Source organism: Glycine max, chromosome 2 (assembly GCF_000004515.6).
Source record: "Glycine max cultivar Williams 82 chromosome 2, Glycine_max_v4.0, whole genome shotgun sequence".
NCBI classification, from domain to species: domain Eukaryota; kingdom Viridiplantae; phylum Streptophyta; class Magnoliopsida; order Fabales; family Fabaceae; genus Glycine; species Glycine max.
In genome coordinates, this window is record NC_016089.4 from 174,411 (window position 1) to 199,462 (window position 25,052).

The 25,052-nt window shown below is 31.4% G+C and overlaps 2 protein-coding genes across 2 annotated transcripts; one reads left to right on the plus strand and one right to left on the minus strand.

Moving 5' to 3' along the window:
* Positions 1-806: 806 nt before the first annotated feature.
* On the plus strand, positions 807-4,107 carry LOC100797395 (3-ketoacyl-CoA synthase 11). The gene is made up of 2 exons (XM_003518961.5): positions 807-1,903; positions 3,182-4,107. Exons 1-2 carry the CDS (start codon positions 1,121-1,123, stop codon positions 3,962-3,964), a joined length of 1,566 nt encoding a protein of 521 aa, XP_003519009.1. The 5' UTR covers positions 807-1,120; the 3' UTR covers positions 3,965-4,107.
* A 4,539-nt stretch (positions 4,108-8,646) lies between these two features.
* LOC100814807 (armadillo repeat-containing protein LFR) lies at positions 8,647-12,620 on the minus strand. Its single transcript, XM_003518992.5, has 8 exons — positions 12,326-12,620; positions 11,742-11,911; positions 11,472-11,614; positions 11,079-11,335; positions 9,660-9,765; positions 9,437-9,575; positions 9,223-9,350; positions 8,647-9,104 (listed from the first exon to the last, which is right to left on the minus strand). Exons 1-8 carry the CDS (start codon positions 12,507-12,509, stop codon positions 8,849-8,851), a joined length of 1,383 nt encoding a protein of 460 aa, XP_003519040.1. The 5' UTR covers positions 12,510-12,620; the 3' UTR covers positions 8,647-8,848.
* Positions 12,621-25,052: the final 12,432 nt, after the last annotated feature.

A 25,052-nucleotide genomic window follows, 5' to 3' on the forward strand; every position in this document is an offset into this window, starting at 1 on the left:
CATTTATAACCTTAATCATTGATAAGTTAAGCTTACAAGAAGATCACTAAAATAAACTGTGCATTAAGGGTTGTCTGTTCTTTAAAAATAATTGTAAAACTTTTAATAGTAAAAATAATAAAACAGTGAAATGTTTTATAATTATTTTTTTATAGTCATTTTATAATGATTTGTACAATAATTTAAAAAAAAATAATCAATAAGACAAAACTTAATGGGCCTAAATTTTACATTTTGTCACTATATTTTTTACAATATTTCCTGTTGATCAATTATAAATCATTATACTTTATAAGTTTCAAAATTTCAAAATATCTGTTATGATTATGATTAGATGATAGTATTAAAAAATTACATCATTGGTGTATATTTATACTAATTAAATTTAACCAATTAATTACTAAATCAATATCTAATTGACCATAATATATATATATATATATAGTTAGAACTTAGAAGGGAGTCTATCTTTACTATTTTAGACAAAAGTGTAAAGGACGAGGACAAGAAAACTTCCATATTAAAAAAGAACATAAAGCAAGCATCATGTATAAATTATGTTTATAGTTCACCAATTACCAACGTATGGTTTTGACCGAAACAACGGTGGTCTCAGCAATCTCACATTGGCTAACAAAAAATGAGAGAGTACGTAGTCCCAACAACAAGTGGCAAAGCAGCAATAACGACAATGAACCCACGGTAGAATTAATACTCTTGTGTGAAAAGAAAAATCAAGACGCGCTATTTTCCCGGTTGGCAAATTGAATTGAATGCCACTGCATGTTCACAATTAAAAGTTCGTTGGGGTAGTTGTATCCATCCCTCTCTCTTCCCACTTCACATCCATCCTTTAAAACCTTCCCTTCTTCCACATTTTTGCAACCCAATTCATATTCATATTTCTCTCCCTTTTCTAATTTATTTTCTAAGCCCAACACATACAACCTTATATTCTCCCATTCATCATAACCAAAAACTTTGTCACTGGCTTATTTATTCTCTATTAATATTATATCCTTTGGGTATTGTATTGTATCGTATTGCTTTATACAAATTCTTAACTCAATTAGCCTAGCTAGCTAGGTCATTATAAAAAAAATAAAAATAGTGTTCCTTGATGGCTGACCAGAAGAATCAAAACCCGGATTCAGGAACCATTAGTGTTGAATCAGCAAAAGAAAAAAGAAGGAACAAACTTCCCAACTTCCTGCTATCAGTGAGACTCAAGTATGTGAAGCTAGGGTACCATTACGTAATCTCCAATGCAATGTACCTTCTGCTCATACCCCTTCTAGGCATAGCTTCGGCTCATCTTTCAACCCTTTCCATCAAGGACTTTCTCCAATTATGGGAGAATCTCAAGTTCAACCTTGTCTCGGTAACCCTATGTTCAAGCCTCACGGTGTTCCTCGCCACCCTCTACTTCATGACCCGTCCAAGGGGGGTGTACTTAGTAGATTTTGCATGCTACAAGCCTGACGTGGATTGCACGTGCACGCGGGAGATTTTCGTGGAGAGGTCTGGTCTCACAGGCTCATTCTCGGAGGAGAACTTGTCCTTTCAGAAGAAGATCCTTGAGAGGTCTGGTTTGGGGCAGAAGACGTATCTTCCGCCCGCAATCTTGAGTTTGCCGCCGCGACCGTGCATGGCGGCGGCCAGGGAGGAGGCTGAGCAAGTCATGTTTGGAGCAATTGACCAGCTGCTGGCAAAGACTGGTGTGAAGGCTAAGGATATTGGGATCTTGGTGGTCAATTGCAGCTTGTTCAACCCCACACCTTCACTCTCTGCCATGATTGTCAATCACTACAAGTTGAGAGGGAATGTTTTCAGTTATAATCTTGGTGGCATGGGTTGCAGTGCTGGCCTTATCTCTATTGACCTTGCCAAGCACCTCCTCCAGGTTTCTCAAATTTAATATATATGATCTCTTTCAAATTTCAAAACTATATATTTGCACTATCTGCTGCCTAGAAATTATATTTTATTAATGGTGTTGGAAAAATTATCAGATATATAATATGAGATATTAAGTGTACATATTTCTCATTATCATCATCAATCATTATCTGATACCAAATTAAAATTTCTAATTTTAAGAAGAAAAAAAAAATTCTTAGATGCTGGATTCTTTCTGCGTGTAAAACTTTTTTTTTGGTCAGTAATATTCATGCATCGTTATCAGAATTAACCTGACTCAGTGGATTAAAAAACACATGTGATTTCTAATCTAGGACAATAAAATTAACACATGTCATTTCATCCGCAAATTCTGCTGAAAGAGTTAATAATTTCTTATCATATAGGTTGTACCTATACATACAACACACTTGATGTTTTGCATAGATATAAAACGTTACCTCAAAAATCGCATTTCATCCAGAATTTAATTATGTTTAAATTTCGCATGACATGATCAAGGTTAAATGTGTGGAGCCCTTAAAGAATATAAAGTATGTTATACACATAAAATTTGCAATCCTTATGGAGTAATTAGTATATGTAACATCAATTCCCAGCTAGCTAGTATGTAGAACTAGTAATTTATTACTTTGCTTTGCTTCCTGGCGAGGACATGGTGCATGGCCATTGCCACCCACGGGGAATTAATGGAGCCAAATTTTATAGCATGTCTAATAAATTATATTGAGACACTTTATGATGGTGAGTGAATAACAGCTCCGTATTCACGGTACAGGTTGTTGGCAGTTTTGTTAGGTTAGCCAACCTAATCAATACACTCCCAAAGACATGGACCCTTTTCTTTTATTTCTCTAGCCATGTCTTACAAGTTACCTAGTTAGGGAAACCAAAGTTGTTGAAATTAATCACTCATCATCTTAATATTTCACGACATCTAATTCATAATCTATACATAATGATTGGACCAAATTAAATGATAGTTTTGTGCATCTCATTTGATTCCTTGTATTAGTTAAGAGCTAAGGCAATCAGGTATATATTTGTGAGTAAATATCTATATACTAATAATAACGTAAAGAGATTTATACTATCGTTAATTTAATTATAAATTATTACATTTGTTGATTTTTATAATAAATATCTTAAAAACTATATAATAATAATTTTTAATTAGTTTACAATGTAAAATTTATATACACTTTTGTGAATTAAACTCTATAACATTCACTATTGACATATAATGTGATACAATACACAGGTCCATCCCAACTCTTATGCCTTGGTAGTGAGCATGGAGAACATCACTCTGAACTGGTATTTTGGCAACAACCGGTCAATGCTAGTCTCAAACTGTCTCTTCAGAATGGGAGGAGCAGCAATCCTCCTCTCCAACCGCTCCGGCGACCGCCACCGCGCCAAATACCAACTAGTCCACACAGTGCGGACTCACAAAGGAGCAGATGACAAGTCCTACGGCTGTGTCTTCCAAGAAGAAGATGAGACAAAAAGAATTGGTGTGGCACTCTCAAAAGACCTAATGGCTGTGGCAGGAGAGGCCCTAAAGACCAACATCACAACACTAGGACCCTTGGTCCTCCCTATGTCAGAACAGCTTCTTTTCTTTGCCACATTGGTGGCTAGGAAAGTGTTCAAGATGAAGATAAAACCATACATCCCAGATTTCAAGTTGGCCTTTGAGCATTTTTGCATTCATGCTGGAGGGAGGGCAGTGTTGGATGAGTTGGAGAAGAATCTTGAGCTCTCTGATTGGCACATGGAGCCCTCAAGGATGACACTAAATAGGTTTGGTAACACTTCTAGCAGTTCCTTGTGGTATGAATTGGCCTACACTGAAGCCAAAGGGAGGATCAAGAAAGGTGACAGGACTTGGCAGATTGCATTTGGGTCAGGGTTTAAGTGCAACAGTGCTGTGTGGAGGGCTTTGAGGACCATCAATCCTGCTAAGGAGAAAAATCCTTGGATGGATGAGATTCATGAGTTTCCTGTTCATGTGCCTAAAGTGGCACCAATTGCTTCCTAAATTAATCAAACATCTTTTTCTCTTTTTAGTATGATTCTAAAATTAAAGAAACTTGTTCATGAAACAGAAGAGAAGATTGTTAATTATTACTCCTGTAGCTTTTCCAGTTTCTTTGGTCTTGTAACATTGTGTTGAATTTAAAAGAGTGTGCATACAGTTATTCCCCTGTTATTTATTTCATTATTTCCAATAAATGTATCAATTGACCACCTGAAGGTGTTCAAATTTTCTACAAATGGAAAATTGGGAATTGATAAGGTTTGATTAAAACAAAGATATTATTGGATTTGAAATTGATCGCTATTGGCTGGCTACAGCTAATGCGAATCTACCAAATTAAATAAGCCGAGCCAAACAGCACCTCAGAGTGTATAATATGTCGATGAATTCTCATACACGGATAATTTGAAATGTATGAAAATTTAATTATTTAAATTGATTTTTTTTTTCATTTTTAAAACATTTTATCCGGATTAAGTAATTTTATTATTTAAAAAATAGTTTCAAATTTATAAAGCTCTGCATAAGAATTATATGATTAATTAAATTATTTTTCGTAGATAATCAATAAATACGAAATCAAACATTGAGGCTATTTTCCTTTTGTGTGTGTACAACGACATTGACAACTCACTTCCAAGTTCTTAGCCTCGCAGGTCAATGAGATGTGTCTTCAGTCTCTCGAATGTATAAGGAGTGATAGACCTGGAAAAGACACTTTAATATCCGAGTCAATCTAAAGTTAAGAGAAATAAATATAATAACTGAGAATCAATAGTTAATTTTTCTTTAGGATCTAACCAATTTTTATATATATATCTTAGTGCGCCTCTAGATCCATCCATGGGCCTTATTCATGATTATCATTTTGGTTAGTCTAGATTTATTTATCATTATGACGACAATTATATTATATGAATAATCCTCGTTATTATATCTTTATGATTTGTCATAGGTTGAGGCATTCTCGTGTATTCAGTCATTCGGTAATTCGAATATATGTATTTGGTCATGCAAGTGTTCAAGACCTCGTCCTGATGTATCCTTAGGCAAAGTACCTTCGGGTATTTAGCAATCTTAAAAGTATGAGATGGAGAAAGGTATGGAAGAGAGAAACGAAGGAGAGGAGAGGCTAAAGGAAGGAGTGGTGCAAAAGAAAGGTGAGGAAAAAGTCCAAGAGAAGAATGTAGAAGGTGAAAGAGAAGGAGCAAAAACAAAGAGGGTCTTGAAGAGAAAGAAGGGGAGGAAGGAGATACAGTGTAGAAGAGGAAAAGACGAGGATGAAAAAGTGATTTGGGATCATCATGGTTTGAATTAATTGAGTGTTTACGTTATCAATTTGTTCTCCTCAATTGAAAAACTTGAATACATGTTACATTCAGATTCACAAGGAGTATGGATACATCGTGGTTTGCAACTACCTAATATTTTCTTGAGAGAATGGGAGAAAAATAAAAGTGTGGAAGAGAGGAAATAAAAAAGAAAATGAGAGGGGGAGAAGGGAAGGCCTAAAAGAAAAAAGGGGAGTCAAACAGAGAGTGAGATTGAGGGTAAATATATGCTTAACTAACCCCAATATAGGCTTAACTTGTCAAAAAAAAATGATTAGTTAGGTTAGACTATCTTGTTTTATGATTGGGTTGCAAATATCATCCCAATCGACCCTATGGTGGGTTACAAATTGGATTAGGTTAATCTACTAATTTTTTTTAAAATAAATTATTCATACGTTGACTTATCAAATAAATAAATAAATATAAATACTTTAAACTTAATATCACATACCCGAGAACGTTATCTTACTAAATTGTCTTTGCACGAATTCTTTTTAGAAACTAACACTGTAAGTTAAAATAAAGCAACAAAATAACATGAAATTTGTAATATTTCATAACATATTTTGTCCAATAAAACAATAATTAACTAATCAATTTATAAAAAAAATACCAACTTAATAGTCAACCCAACTCAACTCGTACATTGACTCATTGGGTTGACAAGTTACGTGGATTGAGTTATAGAGATTGAATCACCCAATCTATTTTGGGTAATTACTTCATGTACCTTTTTAATTTTCTAGAAAGCCTGATTCAACATGTAATTTTACATTCTTGAACTTTTCAAAATATCAACCAGAATGTAAATTACATTTCGAAATGCAGAGATGGAGCCAGAAATTTGGCTCGAGGGAGACCAAGAAAAAAAAATAATTTAATGCATAAATTTTTAATTTTTGCATGCATAAAATATATAAAAAAACTTTAATATATTATATATCTAATATTTTTTATAAATGAAACTAAAAATAACTATATCACGTAAAAAAATAATACTATCTTTGATTCTTTATATAAAAAACAATAACTACATTTCTCTTATTCTAACTACGGAAATATACACTCATTTTCGAATGTATTTTTTTTACAGTAAAAAATGTGTTAAGTATACTTTTTTTATATTCTAATTTATCATGAAATTTATTAATGAGAAACTAAGCATTTCATAAGTAGTTATATTCATTGACCTATTAACATTTTAAGTAACACTTAGTGAAAAATATATTAAATACAATCACTTTTTAATGAAACTATTTAATTCTATGACAATATTAATTAAAATCAATTAACAAATAATTTTGAGTTAATATGAAATTTTATATATTTGATTTATGTGAAAAGAACTTTAATCCAACGGTAAGTTTTAAGAAAATATTATTCAATTGAAAGTTATAGAATGATATAATAGTTACCAAAGTTACACCATTGATCATTTTTGTTATCCATGTGTTGTGTGGAGAGATATATTTATAAAAGAAGATATATTGTTTGGGAGAACTACTTTTATTCATGGGCTGCACATATGTAGAATAAAAGTGTAACAAAATTCAACATTATCTTAATCTTAAAATCAAATTCATAATCTCCTAATCTAAAAGATAAGATCAAATAGTTATTTTTATCTAAAAAAATCATAATATTTTAAATCTAAATAATATCCTAAAAATTTGAAACAAATATCAAATTCAAAAAAGATAAACTAAATAGTCAAGGATCTAACTCAATTGGTTCAGCAAGATGTGTAAGTTATTATAAACCCTCAAACCCTCTTTCCAATTTCAAAGGATAAAAAAATCTTAAATTATTCTTTTCTAAACTAAAGATATCAGTCATGTTCTCAACACTCCTCCTTGACTTAATACATTGATTCGAATGTTGAATGTAATGAAAGATAAATATCAAATAGTTGTTAATATTTTTATTATAATAAATATTTTATTTTTTAATAAATACCTTTTTTTTAAAACCAATGCCCTTGATTTTCATGATTTTGTAACTACCCCCGCAATTTAATTTTAAAAAAATGGCCTCCATTTGGTCAGAAGGGCAGGATACCTGCATTATTCTCTTTTTACCAAAATTGAACGGTGAAGATTATTGATTAGATACTTGTATAGGTGGTCAGTTGAATTTTTTTTTTGCATATTGCTAATAAGTTCTATTATAAATAAAAGGTAGAAAAATTTATGGTTGTACACCCATATCCTACTTGACACGTACAGCGATAGAGAGAAGAAATGATTTGTTAATTTAGTGTTTAGGATTTGTTAGCTGCCAGAATTGTTTGTCGATAAATGGGAGGGAAGCAAGGAGAACAAAGGGTAATTTTTGAAGATGGTTGTGGGAAAAAGATTACTAGCATATGCATATGAAGCAAACTTGGTTGCTGTTTAATATTGATCGTTGATTGAATTTTTCAGTTATTTTGATGTTAAATATATTGCGGTGAATGTGTTAGATTGAAATAAACGGTTTTGTTTATTTGGAAAATTGCATAGAAGATATCAATGAAATGTTTGATCCCATACTTGAAACGAATTCAGCCATTCTTTCTGTTATACTATGATTGATCTAAAATTGTTACTGTATGTTGAGAAACAAGTGATTGATTCAATATTTATTCAGTATCGAAGAAATAACCAGCAAGGCCGAAAATGACATAACCACGAAGGAGAGCAGGAGACACTTGGGAGTTGGTGACTAATAGGAACTCGTGCTGCTATATGTGGGAGTAAGCAAAACTCACTCTGGAATTCTTGTTAGATTTCCTTCACCTTCGTTGTAGAACCATGATATTTGGTAAATCCCATGAACAATAATTTAACAGTTTAATAGAATTGGGTTTTAAATTTTGTCCTAATAAACTGATTAGATGTGAACCTAGCAAAGCCCGTGTTCATCTTGAATACATATAACTACATCAACAGTTACGTGTCAGCTGGTCTAGATGACAAGTTGGTAGATTACACATTCTCTATTTCAGACTGTCAGTCAGCTCTACGCAATGGCACGTGCTAACCCTTTACCTCAAATGTGTAAATTCTAAAGGACTGCTGTCTATCTACTTAAGGAGAACTTATAGGTAATTTTCAGAACTCTAAAAATACTTTCTTGCAAAAATGTGAGAAGTACTAAAAAACTACAACGACATTCAAAGTCCCCATGCTAAAATTCACCGGCACTTAAAAAAAATTAGGGAGAGGAAAGCCTCTGTGTCTGTGTGTGAATGTGTGTGAGAGAGACCATTTGCTCATTCTACGAATTGAGCATTTCCCTTCTATATAGGTGCTACAACACTTTCCAACCATACATCTAGGAAATGAAGTTTCTAATCTTCACATCGTCTTAAATAGAAGAATAATTCTAATATTATCATCATACAACTGGAGTACATGACAACTTGAATGCACTCAAGGTATTGTACAATCCTAGGCAGAACACATGTACATTTTGAATCTTCAAATGAATCAGTCATCCAAACGCTATCCAAGTTGCAGAACTATATATAGCACTGATCACTAATCAAAGTCTTTTCACAGTTTGATGTTTACATACCCCATATGCCACGAGCCGCTGCGACTTTGCTACTTGGTCTAGATGTTAGTTCATACAATATCCTCGCAAATGTATCGGAATATCTTCCATCAGTGAAAACTATCTCTGCAAAAGCATTCTCATAGGCTAGCAGCAAACTTCTGTTTTGTGGTTCAGACACGAGACTCTCCAATATCATGGCAGATTTCCGGCAAACTTCTGGAACCGGATGTGGTGTCTTAATCACTTTAAGCAAACGATCAATAGCCCTGTGTTTGGAGGAAATTTGACTAGTGTTATTTAAAGAAAATTACTGTCATAATTTTACCATTTCGCAGAACCAAAAATATGTTAAATATTTTTTAAAAAATGGAATAAGGGGATCACCATCTCTCGTTAGCAATCTTCAGCCTGCAGTCCATATTAACTTCAGCAAGGTTATAGAGTGCACCTATAGCAGCTGCCTGAGCATCTAAAGCTGGCATGCTGATGAGATCAATTAAGCGTTTGTGTATCTGCGGTAACAACAGGGATGATTACATTTTCTTGGAGCATGCAACAAATTAATAAACAAGGTTACATGCATAATATAAAGTTTAACCTGTGGAAAAAATGGAAGCAAGAAAGGTTCATTGTCAGGATTAATGATCAAACGCCCAAGTAATTCAGCAGCAGCACAATGCCAGGCTTTGACTGCAGATTCCAACATCCCCATGATGGCCTGCACTGCACGTTTTTCTCTGTAAGTAACACCAACTTATCAATCAGTAACAGAATAATAATTGCATGCAAAAAAGAACATTCAAGATAGATCAATCACTTACGTTATTTTAATAAATGAAGGCTTGGAAGAACTAAATATTCGAAGATCCAGAAGTGGAGCTAAGTTAACAATGGTCTCTAGGGCATTTGTTACAAGTTCCTCGTCCTCTATCATCATCCACATTATGAACATTTTAAGAGACAATTTATAACAAAATATTGTACGAACTCATACAATGAAGGGGCAACACATAATTGGATGATAATAATAATAATAACAAAACTTTATCCACATATTTAGGGAGTTTCTGGAAACCTACAAAAAAACAGATATTCAGATAATTGGGTGGCTTTTATCAAGACAGAATTTGATATAAAACTGTTTTTCAAGAAAGTCTAATTCAAGGTTGGTTTTGATACGAGGAAACGGAATGCTAGTATATATGATAGAAAAATACCATCCTGTTAAACTTCTGAACACCAAAGCAACCAATTATTTTGCTCATTTTTCAGGCAAATGGATTAGCCCGTGTTTCAAAAATGATGAAAAGGTTCCAAAAGTTAAAGAGAGAGATAGTGGTACTAATTTATTTATAAAGCAATAAATATATCAAATACAAGTATACAAATAAATAATTATTTCCCAAAATTAAAAACCATAAGCAGGCATAATACAAGATAACAGAATGCTCACACTGGACATATCACATATCATAAATGACTGTTAACCATATACAAGCCCACCAACAATTATGATTATACTTATATATTCAATATAAATTTTAATCTGCAAGGATTTGAACTTCTAGCACTCATACTAACTACTAAATAGGTCCATCAGCCTGTAAGTAGTGAAGAGAAGAGAAGCATTTTATCTCCCAGAAAATATTCCCATACATTATGTCTACTTCCTAGTTGTCTCAAAAGAAAAGCTCTAAACAATATTTACATCAGCCATGGCATTGTAAATTCCACCCAGACACATTGTATCATGACAGATGAAACAATAACATAATGAATTTGTTAACTTTGCCATCAATATCTTATTCACATCCACATTCACCCAACCAAGTCCAGATCAGAGTACAAGAATTTTCTAAATTATATGACAAATCAACGGAATTAAGATAGTTCAGAGTAAATTTTGGTCCCTATAATTTTTTTTTAGGTATAGGTCTTTGTAGTTTCATACTATTAAGGTTTTGGTGCCTCATGGACCGATATCTTAATAATAAACTATAGAGACCTGTTCATCATGGAATATAAGGACCATTTAATTTTGAAGAATAAAAGCTAAAGGGACTAAAACTTAAATTACTGAAAAATATAAGAACTGATACTTAATGACAGGGACAAATAAGAACAAAAACCAAAAAAATATATATGTAAGGACCAAAAACCAAATAAGGGGAAACTCTAAGGACTAAAATATACTTCAATCCAAAAAAAGATTATAGCTTATAACATGTAAGTATTCTAACCTACAAGATGATCTTCTATGCATTGGAAGGCTGTTTCCAAACAATGGCGATGTTGGACCATTATAACTTCATTATCTGGCATGAAAGAGAAGTTCCTGATGATATTTGAAGTAGCAACAGCACATTGCTGTTTTTCTGTTCGCCCTTCATCATCTAAATTAAATAGGCTATCTTCATCAAGCCACAACTCCGAAAAACGAGATTTTGTCACGCCATTCTGCTGCGTTGATTCTATACCAGCAGAGCCAGATCCTACACTGCACAAAGAGCACCATCCTACAATGAGATTCATTCTCTCATAACCCCCATCCCTCAAAAAAAATCCCAAGAAAGAAAACAAACAATCCATTGAAAATTGAAAACTCAAAAACAAAGATGATATTCAAAATTTACCCAGGGCGGTGGTGAGTACCAGTTGAGCCCAGCGCCTGATATTCACACCCAAATCCAGTTACAACAGAACTTGCACCTAACGTCCTCACCCTCGTTGTCTTGGCTAATTCCTTTGGGAGTGCTATATCACGCCAATCATCTATCTGTTTCAAATTTCAACATGACCATCTAATATTAAAAAGGGCAACAATTTCAACAATACAGGGAGAACATCAACAAGTCTTCTTTGAACATTTTGCAGAAGTTAAAAACAAGATTGGTGGCACATACAACTTGAAGGAGCGCATCAAGCAAGCCGGGAATTTTTGCAAGGGGAGTTGCGTCCTTGCGCATGTCATCCTTTTCTTTAAAGGAGAGTAGCGTAAGAATATTCAACGCCCAGGTCAGCTCACTCTTCAGACCACTTTGAAGAGCCAAGACAATTCTTTTATTGTTCTGATCTGCAAAAGAAGAACAAACAAAATTTCAAAAGAACACACAAGTCATTGCAAACAACATGCGGCCAGAGACTTAAGAAACCAATATTGTCCTTAGATAGCACACATAACATACCCGAGCCACAAAGGCACCCCTACTAAGAGGACTTGCATTGTTCTATAATTATGCATCAATAATAGTACCCAATGAAATTCTGGCACATTCAAATTAAGTGGAATTTGCTGCCACTTTAATTAACAATAAGTAAATTGCTTCTTAAAATTCACAAGTGGACTTTTGCTGCCAGTGTTTGTGCGTTGTGTAAATTCTGGAACATTCAAACAAAATTGTCGTTTTTAAAGAGAAATTTGAGACCCAGGGAAGAGTATGAAGAATTTCAAAAGTCACACGAATGGAAGAAGAAGCTGTGAACTTACCGGCAAAGGAGTTGTGAACGTGAAGGGAAGGACCAAGGAGGTTTGACGGAGCCGCCGAATCCGCGGCGGAAGCGGCGGCGGAGGCACTGTTGTTACCGCTGCCGAAGGGACGGCCTCTCTTCGCCGGTGTCACCGCCACTCCTCCGGCGGCTCCGCCGGACTTGCCTTGCTCTCTCTTCAGCATCCTTCTCTCTCTCTCTCTAGGGATTTTCGAGTTTGCGATGCGATTTTGATTTGTTTGGGGATATTAGTTGGGCTTCATCTTGGATCAAGCAGACCATGATGCTGGCCGTGGCTATTCTCATTGCCCGAAATTGCTATTCTCACCACCATGTGGGTGGCTTTTTACTAAATTCCAAAAATATCCTTTCCACAGAAGCATATTTTCATTGTACACATTTACAACTGAATCACACATATATTGCATATATTTGTTTCTTGCAATATTAATCACAATAAAAACATGATTTCATAGTACAAGTGTATAACAAAATCATGTTGTATTGTTAGACAAACAACCTGTAATTTTGTTCAAAAATAACGCATAAATCATAATACAATAACATTGGCTAAAATGTGCAACAAGCTTTGTAGTCAACATTAGAGGACTAAAATCATAGCAATTGAGTTATAACATCACTAAAATCAATACACATAACATAAAGAGATGATAGCAATAACAATATTAATACAAGAGTAATTAAGTAAAATCAGTCCTTAGCAATATCTACTACATATTGAAAATGGTATTAAGTTGAGTTCTTGTATGGGTTGTAGGTATGATCTTTTCCATGAACGACCTTCAACAATGCAATATCTTCTCCATTGTGGTGCAATAGGAGGCAGGACACAATCATCCTTTAAAGTAAAGCTAAATAACGATAAAAAAAAAAGGGGGGAAGTTCATAGAGTGAACAAATTACATGCTTATAATACTAAATGATCTCATAAGTAAACTATGTATACCTTCACAAAGTAATTTCTGTTAACAAATTGAATAACAATAACTCGTTGTTGTGCAATAGATGGTGCCTAACTCCTAAGCAAAAAGAAAATTCAACTTTACAACATAGATAACTGAACCAATACAACATTAAACTGACTAGCAATCACATAACTCATCTAGGGAATACTCACTCACTTTCACTGGGTCTATTGGGCCACTTTAAACATACAAAGAGGTGATTAATTCAACCAATCTTTATGTGTCAAAGAGCTCAACATAAAGAGAGTGTGATGTTTGAAGTTCTCAAATCAAGTCTTAACAAATTAGAGCACAAGACTTCTCACCTATACCTAGCAAAGCTACAATTTCCCTGTAATCGCAATTTCCATGTATTTCACATCAATAAATTTGAGGATGAATTGTTGCAACTCATAAAAAAAATCATCCATATAAGGCATTATTTTCTTCTACTTATTGTCACAAAAAAAATTTGTGAACCTCGTTAGAAGTTCCTAAATTATCTACCATCGTGTTTATTGCATCGACTTGCTCTCACATTGAAGGTGTGGGTTTAATAAATTTCATAGACTTTGGTACACCCTTTGTTTTTACCTTCTCTAGAATGGGATATGGTGAAGTGGTATCCGAAAATACAAGTTCATGGATTTTAACAATGCATCAACCTCATGCGTCAAAGCTAAGTATCCCCAAGAATCACTTATGTCATCTGCATTAATGGATAATATCTTTCAATGTTCATGAATGAACCTCAAGGGTATTAAGCCAAACATACTACTATATCTAGCACGTTCACACACACACATGATAAACTATGAGTAGTTAGTCACAAGTAGACGGTTAATATCAATGGTTGTAATGCATTTATATTCCTTGAAGATCAGGTGTTGTGCTTGTGTTGATACATAGAGGTATTAAAAAAAAAACTAGTAAATTAAGTTTGAATATAATCTAATGTAGGTTGTAACACCCCAAAAATAATCCAATAAGTATTTACATAAAGATATCTAAATATATTTTTGTAAAGGAAAAAATAGATTAAATTGTTTTAAAATATTATATTGTTATTTTGAAAAGATGTTAGTATAACAATATATTAGATTGGTTAAATATAATTATAACTAAAGATAATAGAAATAATAGATAAAGAAAGATTGGTTAAACAAATTTAAAGTTATGTACAATTCTTATATAAGAATAGACAGTTCATTCTCTTAGAATCACATGCAAAAAATAACCTCTCTTGGTATTAGTGGATTACTCAAGGACTTAGAAAAAGAAAGAAAACAAAAAAATTATTTCAACACGATTGGTAAAGGAGAAAAAGAATAATGAAGAGTACAAATTTCTTGCTTCAAGAGGCGAGGAAAACATGTTTTTCCTAAATTTCCATGGTATAATTATGAAAAAGATATTTTGCAACTTCAATGTAACTATTATGGTTAAATCACATAGTGCGTTATGTTCTCGATACATTTTTTTCCATCTCTATCACTACACCAAATTTTTGCATATGAACTTTAATATACCTGAAAGGAATCAAACTATGTTATTCCTAGAGTACAAATGAAGAAGTGTGTGTAGCTTTGGCATTTCAAAATTTTGCCAAAGTATTTTAATTGGAGAAATTGAAGTTAACTTTCACTTTTTTTCTATCTCCCTGAATGATGACAAGCATTAGTTGTATATATTGGGGTCTCTTAATATTTAGATAAAGGTGTATGTGTGTATATTTATTATTCAGTTCAAGATTGAGTTATTATTAATTATTTAATTTTGCACCTTTAGGGACACTGCTTTTGAATGGTAGGATAACTGATTGAGAGAAGAAATATATATATTAATTATATGTACATATATGTGAATTAGCTAGTGAGTAGTGTCTCTATACATACATATATATATAATGGTGAATTAATGTATTGGATTTATTTTGTCATTTGAGAAAAGTTGACAATGTTCTTTCTCGTATTTTTTATATGATTAGTTGAAATTTATTAGAAACAATCAATTTTAGTAGATCCCACAACTAAATTAGAAGAGAAAATCATTAGATGATATGTAATATCCACCAAAATAGGTAAATTTTAATAAATTTCAACTCATAACAAAGAGAGTGACATAAAAAGGGTGTTTTGAATCTATGTTGTTGGGTTTGTGATTGTCAATGGGTTTGGGATGGTGATCGGGGTGGTTGTTGATCCAGTACATGAGTTGTTGAGCCACAAGTTTGGATTTTGGTAATGTGTTGAAAAAAATTAAAAAAAATGGAATCATTTTTGTTTTTTTGTCACTCCAACTATATAGAACAAAAATTATGATCTCATTGTACAAGTGAACAATGAAATCATGTTTCTGTGCCAAGGATATTTTTGGAAATAAGTAAAATGAAAATACCCACATGAGTAATGAGAAAAGCAATTTTGATAGTGTGAATAGTAGCTCCCATTAGTTCAATATATTAGGCTTCGAACATCATACAATCCTTTGGGCTTTGTTTTGTTTCCTATCTTTGTATAATGGACCATGAAAGAACATAAACCTTAAAGAAAAATAACTCCCCCCGGTTCCAATAAATAAAATATCCAATAAATTCAACATTTTACATGAGTGAATAGGACACTGTACGATATTAACCCCACCCAACTAATAATGAAGTGGGATCAAGCATGTGGACCTTAGAATGCCTCAAATGTGTGATTATAATTGAACAACATATCATACTTTTTTCCAACTGAGGCTGTAATTGAACAAGGTCCACCTGCTGACACTCCACCAGTTGTCGCCCAACAGTTATTTTTTGTTCAGACAATGCTGGTAGTAACTAAGCCTCCGATTTGTATTTGTCTCTAACCTTGCTTTTTTTAGCCATTGTCTACCTTTACATTTCACATAGTACGTCAAAAAATCAATTTAATCTAAGATACTTTGATCTATCTGGCAAAGTAAACAAGTAATTTACTCTAGTTTAATTTACAACATATGGGAGTTCTATACGTCTTCAACATCAATTAAAGGGTTTAATTTTTATTCATTGTCAACGTATATTTTTTACTATTAGTGCATATATTATTCTTACTCTTAATTAAAGGTTTGAATACCATGTCCTTAGAAACAAAATCAACTGTCAAGAGGAATACCAAAAATAACATTTAAATAATGCAATTAAACATTCTAGTAGTCTAAAGACTGGTGTTAGCTCTAATAAGGGGTTTGGTTTGAGTTAGGATAGGAGGAGGGGGGGAAACGACGCTTGCAGCTTATGATGGTTACAAGGACCACGAACAAACAAGTGGTTCAACCAATCAAGGACTCCTCAACTAGATATTTTAAGGTTTTCTGAGGTGTTTGATCGTAGAGGACCTACTTTTTGGGTTTGTTTTTGGCTTCATTTTGGGTACTTAAAGTTGCAACCATTTGCTGTTTTGGTTAGGAGTTGAGACGTACAAAACATTGGAGAAAACTAATAATATAAGGTGGGTTTTGGCATGTTCTTTGGTAGTATGAACATGATGGTTCATTTTATATATAAAAGAATAAAATTACCGCCCTCTCCTTTAGTTGTGTCCATAGGTATATTATATTATGGCAAACTTTGTTTACTGTTGTTCTCATGAGTTGGTAAATTTGATATCACTAGTTGGTTTTGTTGTGGACTATGCATCTGCAATATTCTCTGGTATGATTGAGGCCTAAATCAGACACTGATAGCTGGTTGTGCACACCATGCCTTCAGTTACACAGAAATGACAAAATAGGTACGCAGTATTAATGTCAGCTAGGCTGCATGGTCAGGTGCAAGCTGTAGTTCTGTGAATCCAAATGAAACAAGCACAGTATATTTTTTTTCCTCAATAGAGACCATGATGTATCCCATTTCATTGGGTCATATCTCGTTCGCTCGCAGTGCAATGATTGTCATTGACTTAAAAAAAATTTACACAAAAACATAATTGAACATGAATTAACCACGGTATATTAATATTAGCACTCTAGCTCCATATATATGTGGGCTTCTACTTATGGCTATAAAGTTATATATAGACTCCATATAATTATTCCTCCAATTTTCAAAACTGGGTCTAAGTTTCAAAACTTGTAAATGCTTATTTTAATTTATCAACTGGGATTCCAAAATTCATGAATGAAGAAGAATATTAGTGTTTAATACCGTCTAATGGACTTGTGGGACCTGAAAGGCTGAAACTGATTGAGAAAGTGTACATGATGTAGATTTTTCAGTTTCTTTCTAATCTTTTCCTTTGCAGCACTGCCTAGTCAGCTATAACGCCGGGAGTAGACGAGGAAAATAAAAGATGGGTGAGCTTTTTCTTGCAATAATGAGGACCACTTAAATTTTTGTTTATCATGAAAGAGCTAAATACAATGTAATTGACACATTATTGCTATTTTGTTAATCATGAAAAATAGCCAAATTATGTAAAACATATAGTTCCCTCTACCAGCTGGTATATGGGCCAGCTGATATGCATGTATAATTTATGTTTTTCGTAGCATATAATGTTGATTACTATTTTTTTTGCAAAAGGCACTTTTCTTGACCCTGCATGTCTTGTAGCATTAGCTGTTCCAATAATAATGTTACTTCATACATATCCCTATACTTTTGCTGTTAATATAATTCAAAATAATGAACTTAATATTATAAGGGTAGCTCACATCTGCTTTGTTCTTATCTATATCTATTTTAGGCTTTTGTAATAAATAATTTTTTTTAATAATAAATTAAAGCTGTTCTGATTTTCAAATCACAGGTACTAGTTGGGGGCTAATTTAAGGTTTCACAGCTCAATCATACACATACTTTTTAGTATATATTGGATAACTCAAATTTAAGATGCTATCCAACATTTGTATTCAGTTAACCACTTGCTTTTAATTGGCTAATACACTGCAATTTCTTCTCAATTTTTGACTTATTAGTCTCTTGAACTAATTTGAATTCTGACATGAGAATTTGCTATAAAGCCTTTAGTTTGTTAGTGATATAGGAACACAAATTCTTCTGTAAAAGATAATCAATGACAAAATTCATCTTGGATTGGATGGAATAGAATCAAAACATGAGAATTTTTCCTTATTTCCAAATTCTTCCATTCTCCAATAAATTATTGATTATGAAAAGGCGTCTCTCTTGAGTCTCTTCTACATCCCAAGATTTTAACCATCGCTTTTGGTGGTGCATTCCATTGTAATTTTTGGGGTGAACATATTTTCTTTTTTCATTAAATAAAAAGAAAGAGGGGGCGGAAAGAGAGAGCAGAAAAAATACCTTAAAGCTCAACAACGTCGAGAACATGGTATGCAAGGTTGATTCCACGCTTGTTACATCGCTTTCAGTAAAAAAAGTAAAATAATAATAACATTGATTTTCAAGTTTGAAATATAATCTCACAGCTACTGGTCTTTCCAAGGAAATTCAACCCATCTAGAACTTTTCTTCAATGTCAGTTTAATGTTGAATAATTGGCCCAACCAACTCACATTATCCGATAGAGATAACCGAACCAATACGACTTCAAGCACAATTTCTTGGAGTCAAAACATTTCATGGTAACAAATTCCCTTACACCTTTTTTTATTTCTTTATTTAATTCAAGGGGTGGCATAATAATGTTAATTAATAGAAAGAAAAAAAACCCACTATATAAGATGATGATGTACAACGCTAGTGACAAATTAGAAGCCTAGGTAGGCAATTGTGGATTAGATATGGTTTAATAGTGTAGAATATGTGGGGGCACTCAAGCTTTGTTATCTTATCAAAATCTCAGTAGAGCACTGAGCAGTGGCAGTACCCGAAAAGGTAACCATATAACGTAACATAATAGGAGCTAGAGAGTAATTCTGGTCCATGTCAATGTGACACGACTTGCTGCTTTGGCATATTCGCAGTAGCAGAAAACAGATTCTTCATCAACCATATGCTAAATCATCAAAGTGATAACAGATAATCGTTTTAGTTAAAAGTCTTAAATATGTAAACGTTAAATTTTCTTTTTCTTCGGAATCAAAGTAAAGTATCTTGTAGTCCAAACACATGAGATTAATGATTGAGATTAGAGATCATCCAAGTGAGATTTATTTCTCTCAATAAAAAAAACAAAATTATACGTATTGTTTGAAAATCAAATTTCTATTAACATACTTAAAAAACTGATATAATCTATTAGGTATTAATTAGGTTGTACTTGATGATAAACTTTAAATATTTAAAAAGAAAATTTTGTTGTAATAAATCTATCCAACTTGAATAGAATTATTTTTAATAAATAATTATCATTTATCATCAAGAACACACAGATTAGTTGGTTTGAGATTATTTTTATTTAATTAGTAATTTAAAGTTTGAGTTTTAAAATATATAATTATATCAAATATTTTTAAAAAATAATTTTGTAGTTAATAATAATCTTATTTAATTCAAATAAGATTACTCATAAGAAAAGATATCTATAATCTCATAAAAAGAAAGAAGATAATGGTCATTTCATTATGGCAAACATGGTAAAGGGCAAAGGCAGTAAAAACAGATGCACTAGCACTATGTCATACACACAGAGGTTCTAGTACAACTATGTATAAAGTAATGAATTAAAAGAAGTGAAAGCCTTTTTCATTTTCTAACACCCTTTATTATGTTTTGTTTTCCCCTGCTGCTGCTCATCTCAAAATGTCATTCACTGTATTGGGATTATGCCACAGGTTTCTAAGATTCCTTCAGTGGAGCAGCAGAACATAAAATGGAAAGCATTATATGCAGAATCTCAAGATCCAAGTGATCCTAATTCCTAAGACTAATATCATTATTTTGTTAATTTATTTAATTTTCCCTGGACGTTTCTGATTCCTGTGATATATACACTTCCTAAAGAAGTGATGCAAGCTGTCCTCTGCTCAATAAGTTAATGAATCTTATGCTATTTTCTTCTTGATGTTGACTGTACTGCTTCACCACGCTAACTATACACACAGAAATAACTTATGGCTCAATGCTAGGAGAGAGATAAACATACCTCATAGGGTAACAATAAGTAAAATCTAAAGCCCCCAATCTCATCTAATTTAAGTAATAATTTAAATGAAAGCAACACCTTACTTTTGCCTTTCACCCCTTTTTTTTTTCTAGTTCATTGCATACATTTAGAAAGCAACATTTTTATTACCGGGTGCTGCTCATTGGTTTGGTTCAGAGTTTATCAACTGTGTTTCTCCTCTTGCCGTTTGGTACGGTGATTTAAAAAAAGAGAAAAAAATATTTTGTAGAAAAGAAACAAAATAAGACGAGTGTAAATAAATCAAGTCAAACTCATGATTAAAAATTAGGCTTATGAAAAAATAGTTTCACACTTAACTCACTTATTTGAACAAGTTAACTGTAAAACCTTTTTATGGATTAGTTAATTTTGTTTTATTGAATTCTACCAAATATAATTGTTTATTAATTTAGTGCTCAACAGATATATTTATGCTAAAAAATAAGAAGTAAAATCGTAATAAAATATTATTTTGTATTTATAAAGATGATTTAAGATCGAAAATGAAGTTTTTGAAATAAAAAAAGATGGATTTCTGTGAAAAATAATTTATATTAGGTAGATGCTATATATATATAATACATAAATAAAATAATAAATTTATAATGTTAAAAAAAGTTATATAATAATATATTTTATATAAATTTATAATTTCTCAATTAAATATAATGAATAAAATGTTACGTAATTACTGTGTTTACTATGTGATACATATATGAATAAGGTAATTGAAAACTATTAATGTTAAGCTTACAAAACTCAAACTTAACACATTTGTGTGATCAAATTTAAACTTATATATTTAAATAAACGATCTTGAAATAAAACTAATAAATAATTTAAACAGTTTGAAAATAACCCAAGTCTTTATTTACGTTTGGGGTGGCATGGAATGACATTAATTTGATCGTCCTTGGCCATTGATTATTGATATTCAATTCGAGGAAGCTGTCATTTTCTCTCCTATGGCATCAATTTTGTCGCATATGACTCAATGAGTACTCAGTCGTGGCTCCCCAGTAACATTAATTGGTAAAATGGGTTGCAACTTGTGGTCTAAATGGCACAAGAGAGGACCAATTATAATTTTTTAGTATTCACCCCCACAAAAATCATAATGTAAAATAATAATAATAATAATAACAAATAAAGTAGCAAGTGAAATTCATATTTATATGTTTATGGGTTTAAATAATATTAAATTTGATATTCTTAAATAAAGTATAAAATTCGAATATTGTAAATAGAAAAATATGGAAGAATTTTTATGTATAATCAAATGTTATAACATTACACATTGATTAAAACATTTTGTGCGCGTGGGGTCATTAAACGTTGATTTTTGAACTTGATTGAGAGCGTTGTAGTTCTACTTTTTCTCTTGATTATGAAATCTTGGTGTGATGTGAGTTATTTTTGGGGCACTTTTGTTTCTATAAGATTGCATATGCTTCATAGACATTACATGACATCCCCAAAACATGATAATATGATGTGTTGGATGGTGCTAAATTTGTTTCCCTATTAATTATTACACTATAGGCGCCTCCAACTCCAACGATAAAATGTTCAATTTATTTTATATAAATATAAATTATTTTAAGCTGTTTTTTTTTTTTAAAATTCCTTGAAAGTGAGTAAAAATGGTGGATTTATTTTAATTACTTTCTAGTATCAAACTTATTCCTTCTTTTCAGTTACGGTAAAACAAAACTATTAAGTTTTATTTTATATGAAAACCAAACTATACACCAAGGGGCAATTTGATACAAATGGGGGTAAAAGAAGAATTAGTTGTTTTTAATATTATTTCACAATCAACAAAAAAATGTGTGTGTTCTACTTTCTTTTTTGGCCCTTTATCAAATATAACATAAGTGCTAGAGCCGATTTTTTTTTATTATTATAACAAACCACAAAATTTACCATAAATAAATGTAACTTTTTTTTGTTGGTAAATTGTATATATTAAGACAACTCTGAACGCAATATTTTTTTCATGAATGTAACAAGTCATAGTAGTAAGAGATACTGATTCTCTAATTTTCTTGGGGATCTTTCCTGTATGATTAAATCAAGAATTAAATCCTTACATTCATTACAAGTTCATAATTTTATTAATTAAGTCAACTAATACTTTCTTCCCCTTAATAATTTAGATATGGTTTTGATTTCATTGGCGTATATTTTATTGGATCAATTAATTATGTCAATGAGATCATGAACAAAATATCTCAAGCTAAATATAGTATAATTAAGACAAATTTTACTAATGTATTATCGTTATAATTTTTTATTATTATTTAAATATATTACATATTATTTAAATAGTTTAATATATCATATATTAGTAAATTGAAACTATGAATCTTTTACACTAAATTACATGCGTGTAAACTTTAGAATTAAATGCAACAAGGATAGCAAACTCTGACTACAAACTAAACCACGTAGAAAAGTTTGCACCACAGAAAACAGAGAAATAATCATTAGATTACATAGACGCGATTTTAGATTTGTTTAATTATTAAAGTATTTATTTTAAAGGGATTTTTAAATGATATTTTAATTATAAATTATTTTGAATATAAAATATTCTCCATATAACTATATATTTGATCATAACGAGTTTTTCTTGATGCAATGTTTGAACGATTTCTAGCTGTATCTCGTGATAAAGGTTTTTCTGGTAGCTTAATTTAAGTATAATCAAGTTTTTCAATTGGATTATTTGATTTTGGGATTTAATGCGATGTTGTCTATTATTTTAACATATATTCTCTTCAGTAAGTCGTGAACCTCTCATAAAAGAAAATGTACTTTCTTCTTATTACAATCTTAAAGATCTATTTTAAAATTGGTAAAAAAAAATCTAATTTTAAAAAGTATGCAAATTATATTTTAAAAGTAAAAAATATAATATTTTTAAGTAAGTAAAAAAATAATTTTAAATAAAAAGCAAGTAAAAATTGAATTACAATGTACCAACAATGTAAAAAAAAATAAAACACAATCATTTAATCCTAAATTACATAAGCATGAATCTATTAATGAATGTTTCAATGAAATTTTGCCCACTTGCATGAGATTTCTTTTACTATATCAATGGTAAAGATCCTTTTACAGTTGAAAAAAAGTACTGCATATGAATTGAGGGGTCTCTCTCTTCCACAGACACATATCCTAAAGACTGCATTATTTGACTTGTTATCAATAAGATATTTATCTTGATTGCCGTAAAATTCAACATCCTAATGATTTGTTGGTTGAGATTAAAAGTAATAACGTTATTTTCCATCTGAAATTTAGAAATTCCTTCCGAGATTTGCACGCAAAAAAAAGAAAAGGAAAAATAATCCTTCTACGAAAACAACATTTTTGTCGCTAGCTAATATTATTATACCAAGTGCAAAATACTAAGATAGGTGATCATCAAGTTTGGAATCTAGATCATAAAAGGATCATAAGAATATATATAAACGAGAACGTAACCACCAATTAAGCTGCACCATCTTTGATGCAGGCAACGTATTGATCATCTCAATTTTATAAGCTTAGATTGTACTGCGTAAATTCATATGATAATGTGTTTGCTTGACGCAATAAATGTTGAAGAATTCTCTTGTTACAAGTCATTTTTTGGAATATGTCTTGTGGGATTATTTGTACAACAGGGAAGAAGCAAGATAACTCCATAATTAAGTTTTGGATGACGAACTATGAAGGACACGTACTTTGCTACATCTACACATAATGTAAATGAAGAATTTAAAATAACATTTTCACCACTTCTTTTGCTTTATGCTTTGTATAAGCCATTATTATGACCCAAAAATATTGCCTCACTTAACGCGGTATTCACCTTCAAAGAGTATCTATAATATATGCCACACTTAACGCGTATTTTCTCCTGTTACACATATATTTAAACCAATATTGAAAGCAAGTTGATAAGTTAATTCTATACTTTCTATATAAAAAAATTAAGCAAGTTGATAAGCTAATTAAAATTTATTGTTTTCTAATCGGTATTTAATAATAATATTGAAAATTTAATTAATTAATTAATTAATGATAATATTTTTCAAAGAATAAAAATTACTTATTTATATATTAAAATTAATTATATAATTTTTTATAACATTTTTTTCATTTCTCTCCATTATATTAATTATTTTTTTCTATATATTTTACATTTTATTATTTGTCTTACTTTTTTGAAATGAACTTGGGGTATCTCCTATCCAAGAGTAAAAAATTAATTTCTCAAAGTATTAAAATATATTTAAGGAACTGATATGATTATTCGTCGATTATAACACACAATATTAATTTTATCTCTTTATAATATAAGTTTTATCAAAATTAGTTCGATTTCTTATATATTCTAATTTTATAATTTTTCTTCTTATTTGTCATATTTCTTATGTTATCATTTGTCATATCTATACTTCTTCTTTAGTAAACCACTGTATTATATTAGTTCCTAAAATAGTATAGTATTGCTATATGATTAATCTATAAAATAAAGAAAAATTCAAATACGTTTCTAAAAGTGCAATTCATCCATTACATTTGTTCAAAATTTGAAAATTATATGACTTTAAGTGATGAGATCAGCATACGTTTAAGGACCAACATAACATTTAAGTTCTTAAATTTAAAGACTCAGAAAAAATAACTGAAAAATTTTAGAGACTTATTT